Source organism: Sus scrofa, chromosome 2 (assembly GCF_054392235.1).
Source record: "Sus scrofa isolate SSC_HxYL_T2T_F1_AM1 chromosome 2, Sscrofa_HxYL_maternal_Yorkshire_Landrace_v2.0, whole genome shotgun sequence".
NCBI lineage: Eukaryota > Metazoa > Chordata > Mammalia > Artiodactyla > Suidae > Sus > Sus scrofa.
The window spans coordinates 64,573,841-64,579,526 of record NC_139384.1 but is presented as its reverse complement, the minus strand read 5'-3'; the positions used below and the strand labels follow the sequence as shown (position 1 = coordinate 64,579,526).

The window sequence follows — 5,686 nt, the reverse complement described above, 5'->3', positions numbered from 1 at the left end:
GGCAAGAGGTGTGTAATGAAAACCTCATTGGTTATTACAAAATGAAATTATGAGCAGATCAGCTGACTGATTTCAGAGTAAGAAGCAGTAAGGAACTTTACTCTTACATACATGATTCTAAGTTTGTGTAAGGTTGGAGAAACCAATCCAAATATTGTTATTCAACATGCTGTGTTTGTTTCTCTTCCAGAGAGATTTCTGGATCAATTTTAGCTCGTAGTGAGTACAACTGAACTTCTGATTCACCTCATTGAAATTTGTTGCTATTTACTTGGCTATATTCTCTCATATCCCAGTATATCTCTGTCTCTCTCCTTCACTTTGTCTCTTTCATATATAAGAGCTTAAATGCATATTTTCAATATGAAGTAATAATAATACCTTCATTATAGAAATATATAATAGTTATAGAAATAAAAATTATAATAATAGAAAAAATAGGAGTGCCTTTTGTGGTTCAGCAGAAATGAATCTGACCAGTATCCATGAGAACTCAGGTTCTATCCCTGACTGCACTCAGTGTATTAAGGACCCAGAGTTGCTATGAGCAGTGGTGTAGGTTGCAGATGCGGCTACAGCTCCAATTAGACCCCTAGCTTGGGAAACACCATATGCCATAGGTGTGGTCCTAAAAAGACAAAAAATGATAATAATGATCATAGTTTGAGTATTTACTCTGTTCCATGTGTGTGGATAGATTCCATATCTATATGTGTGTGCATGTGTATTATTTAATGTGCTTTATTGTTTCTCATTTAATTTTCTAAAGAATCCTATGAGAGAGATGCCATTATCATCCCAATTTAATAGAAATTCATTTCAGGTATACCTTAATGTCTGATTGATGTTTTATATTATGATGAGGCATAAAATGAAATATTTTAATGGTGTGTATTTGAATTGTACTACTTTCTGATCTTTTCAAAGCATTGAAAAATTTTAGCTTATATTGCTACTTTGTTAACCTAATTATTTGAGTCAATAGTATATACATTCTAAGGCTTGGTGATAGCACTCATGTATTTTTGTACCCATATTCAATATCAACTCCTTAAAAATGAGTAATGATTTTTTTTTTTTTTTGTCTTTTTGCTATTTCTTGGGCCGCTCCCATGGCATATGGAGGTTCCCAGGCTAGGGGTCGCATCGGAGCTGTAGTCTCCAGCCTACGCCAGAGCCACAGCAATGCGAGATCCGAGCCGCGTCTGCGACCTACACCACGTCTGCGACCTACACCACAGCTCACGGCAATGCAGGATCGTTAACCCACTGAGCAAGGGCAGGGACTGAACCCGCAACCTCATGGTTCCTAGTCGGATTCGTTAACCACTGCACCACGACGGGAACTCCTAATGATTTTATTCTATCAAATTTTAGGGCAATTCATTGTGTCACTTCTGCCTCTTCAATGAAATTCCATTTAGTTTATTGAATTATTAGTAACAAACAGTTACTTTTGAGGCATTTGTACACCAACCAAGTCTGATATTTGAAGTTTTATGATAGAGCTCATAATCATTTTATCAAGAAGTTCATTGATATTATAAGGTTATTGAAAAGTTCAAAAAATTAAAAAATGACATTCATATAGTATAAAATAGAATGGAGAACCTCAGAGTTAATATTGCCCATGAGTTACAAATAAAACATTTCTCAAAATAAATGTGTTTTAGGAATTCCCATTGTGGCTCAGCAGGTTATGAACCTGACAAGTATCCATGAAGATGTGGGTTCAATCCCTGGCCTTGCTCAGTGAGTTAAGGACACAACATTGCCGTGAGCTGTGGAGTAGGTCACAGACACGGCTTGGATGCTGTGTTGCTGTGCCTGTGGCATCGGCCAGAAGCTGCAGTTCCTATTTCACCCCTAGCCTGGGAATTACCATATGTTGCAGGTATGGTCCTAAAAAGCAAAGTAAATCAAAAGTAAACAACAGGAGTTCCCATCATGGCTCAGCAGTTAATGAATCCAGCTAGCATTCTTGACGAAATGGGTTCAATCCCTGGCCTCACTCAGTGGGTTAATGATCCAGTGTTGCTATGAGCTGTGGTGTATTTTGCAGACATGGCTCAGATCTCATGTTGCTATGGCTGTGGAGTAGGCTGGCAGCTACAGGTCCTATTGGAACCCTAGCCTGGGAAACTCCATATGCCACAGGTGCAGCCCTAAAAAGACAAACATAAATAAATAAATAAATAAATATTTTTTAGAAAAAGAATAATTTGGTGTTTTTGTCTTTTCTTTGCCTTACTGTCAGAACTTTAATGTCAAGACACAAATTAGAAGCATATAAATATTTGTTTAACCTATAAATGTGTTGTCTTACACAAATTAGAAGCATATAAATATTTGTTTAACCTATAAATGTGTTAGTGACTATTGCTTCCAGTTAAATCTAAATTTAAGATAATATTCTGTTTGATTCATTTATATAATGCCAGACCTGGTAGTAAAATGAGAAGTATTTTGAATTTAGTTACAGCAAAATTAATGCATATGTAGTGCATTTTGAGAATCTTGATAAATGAACAATAATAGGATGATTAGAGCGTAGTTTCACTGAGTAAAGAATACAAAGGCTTTCAATTTCCTGTGAGAAAATAGTGAGATATGTTTGTTTGTAAATAAAAATAACACCTAAAATTATAGGATCCTCTACGATTAGATTCCAAGATACTTTTAGAAGGTACAGAGATGTAAAATATATGTTACATCTGTTTTCTGACACTTAGAATTATTAAAGAAGGAAATGTTGGTGATAGATGGAGAGAAAAGTACTTTATGTTGAGTAAGAGTTGCACAAATACGGATGAGGCTATGTGGTACGTGATGTGTGCTTCTCCACTTTTTAACTTAGGGGAGCTCAAAATTCAATCATTCCTCTTTGGAGTCAAGAATATATTTCATTCCTGGAGTTCCCGTCGTGGCTCAGCGGTTAACGAATCCAACTAGGAACCATGAGATTTTGGGTTCGATCCCTGGCCTCGCTCAGTGGGTTAAGGATCTGGTGTTTCTGTGAGGTGTGGTGTAAGTCACAGACGTGGCTCGGATCCCAAGTTGTTGTGGCTCTGGCGTGGGCCAGGGGCTACAGCTCCGATTAGACACCTAGCCTGGGAACTTGCATATGCCGCAGGCACAGCCCTAAAAAGACTATATATATATATATGTATATGTATATATTTCGTTCTTGGATGTCACTGAAGGCATTTTTTCCATAATTCCAGTGTCATGGGAAGATGTTCCAGATGACTGCTTGATTGATTAGGCAAAGAGTTATAAAAGACAGAAGTCAAAACTTTAAGTGCCTCATAGACATGGGGAAAATGTGTTAGAAGTAAGATGATGAAGAAGTTAGGGAGTGTATTACAGACTGATGGACTTCTTCCAATACCTGAAGACAAAATAATAGATAATCTTGTGGAGACAACAAAATTCTAAAAATGTAAGTAGAATTGATGCATCATTGGAAACATTTGATATCAAAGGTCATACAAACATAAAGCAATAATTTCTTTAATAAACATTTGAGAACCTATGATGGCCCAGGGATTCAGTGTGAATAAACATTATCCATATATATTAATACTAAAATGGAAGTATTAAATTTTGAATTAAGATGACTATAGAAAAGTACATCTTTAATGTAAAAAGCAAAATCAGGACAAAATTATTCCAGACATAAAAATTCAACAACTTTGTATACAATTACATTGAATTTGAGTTGTCAATAATCATTTATTTTAGGAGTTCCCGTCGTGGCGCAGTGGTTAACGAATCCGACTAGGAACCTTGAGGTTGCGGGTTCTATCCCTGCCCTTGCTCAGTGGGTTAACGATCCGGCATTGCCGTGAGCTGTGGTGTAGGTCGCAGACACGGCTCGGATCCCTCATTGCTGTGGCTCTGGTGTAGGCCAGGGGCTACAGCTCCGATGCGATCCCTAGCCTGGGAACCTCCATATGCCGCGCGGGAGTGGCCCAAGAAATAGCAAAAAAACAAACAAAAAAAAAAAATCATTTATTTTAAAGAACTATTTATTACCAGTATATGAGAGGCACCACTGCTGGAAGTCTGAATCTATATATACCTCAAATTTTACTGAATTGTAGTCAAAACAGACAAGGACCAATTTCACATGCAAACATCCTGCAAGCCACATTCATGGGCTGATTTTTTGATATTTGGAAAACCACAGCAAAAGAGTTCTAACATTCCAGGAAATTAAATATAGAATTCAAGTATTCTTTTATTTTATAATGATATACAATTGTTGATTCAACAGAAAAAAGTCCATGTTATAAAATATACCTTTGCCAAAAGATGGCTTAAAGTTCTTTAGTTTTAATTACAAAATATATGCCACTAACTCTCATTTTAGTATGTAGCTGAATGTAAAGGAGTTTGATATTTACATTATTTTTCATTCTGTTTGTCTCATAATTGACTATTTATTTATTTATATTATTTATATATTTATAGGTAAAAGAAAGAATTCATGATGGGACATGTGAATCACACTTTCAGCAATGACTTCATTCTTTTGGGACTCTTCTCTTCTTCCCAAACATGTCTGATTTTCTTCTCTTTTATAGTCATAATTTTTAGTACAGCTGTAACAGAAAATGCCATCATGATTCTCCTTATCCACAGGGAATCACGACTCCATACTCCAATGTATTTTCTGCTCAGCCATCTCTCTTTCATGGATATCTTGCATATCTCCAACATTGTTCCCAAAATGATCACTGACTTTCTTTCAGGCAACAGGGCTATTTCATTTGCAGGTTGTGGCTTCCAAATATTTCTCTCCCTCACCCTCTCAGGTGGTGAGTGCCTTCTCCTGGCAGCAATGTCCTATGATCGCTATGTAGCCATCTGTCACCCACTGCGCTATCCCATTCTTATGGATGACTATGTCAGCATCCTCATGGCTGGAGGGTCCTGGCTTATTGCGACAGTCAATTCCATTGTTCACACAGTTTACACACTGCACTTACCCTTCTGTGGCTCAAGAGCCATTGACCACTTTTTCTGTGACGTGTCAGCCATGTTGGTGTTGTCCTGTGTGGACACAACACATTATGAAAGAGGAGTTTATGTAAGCAGCATCATTTTCCTGCTTGTCCCTTTCTCCCTCATCTTTGCCTCTTATGTCCAAATTCTCCTTACTGTCCTCCAAATGAAATCATCGGAAGCATGGAAAAAGTCATTTTCTACCTGTTTCTTCCACATGATTGTGGTCATAATGTACTATGGGCCATTTATTTTCACATATATGAGGCCTAAAATGTACCACACTCCAGGCCAAGATAAGTTCCTGGCAATATTCTACACCATCCTCACACCCTCTTTCAACCCAATTATCTACAGCTTTAGAAATAAAGATGTTCTAGAAGCACTGAAAAATATGATCAAAAGTAATTTTCTCCACAAAAATAATAGAAAAAGTGCTTGAAAAACACGTTCTTTATTTTTGTATTTGTATAGAGAGGATGTTATTCATATCTCTGGAAAGCAAATAAACAATTATATCTTTTCAAATGAGGAAAGAAATAGATGTTTTCCAAATTCTGATAATAATAAATAAAATCATCACAGATATTTGTTTTATATGTATATTTAAAAATATATCATTCATTCTCTTGTACAACCAATTATATCACCAAAGTCACTAACAGAAAATCAAAGA

General features: G+C 36.5%; 1 protein-coding gene across 1 annotated transcript; it reads left to right on the top strand.

Moving 5' to 3' along the window:
- Positions 1–4,492: 4,492 nt before the first annotated feature.
- Positions 4,493–5,452, top strand: LOC100520547 (olfactory receptor 2AJ1-like). The gene has a single exon (XM_003123580.3). It carries the CDS (start codon positions 4,493–4,495, stop codon positions 5,450–5,452), a length of 960 nt encoding a protein of 319 aa, XP_003123628.3.
- The last annotated feature ends 234 nt before the right edge of the window (positions 5,453–5,686 follow it).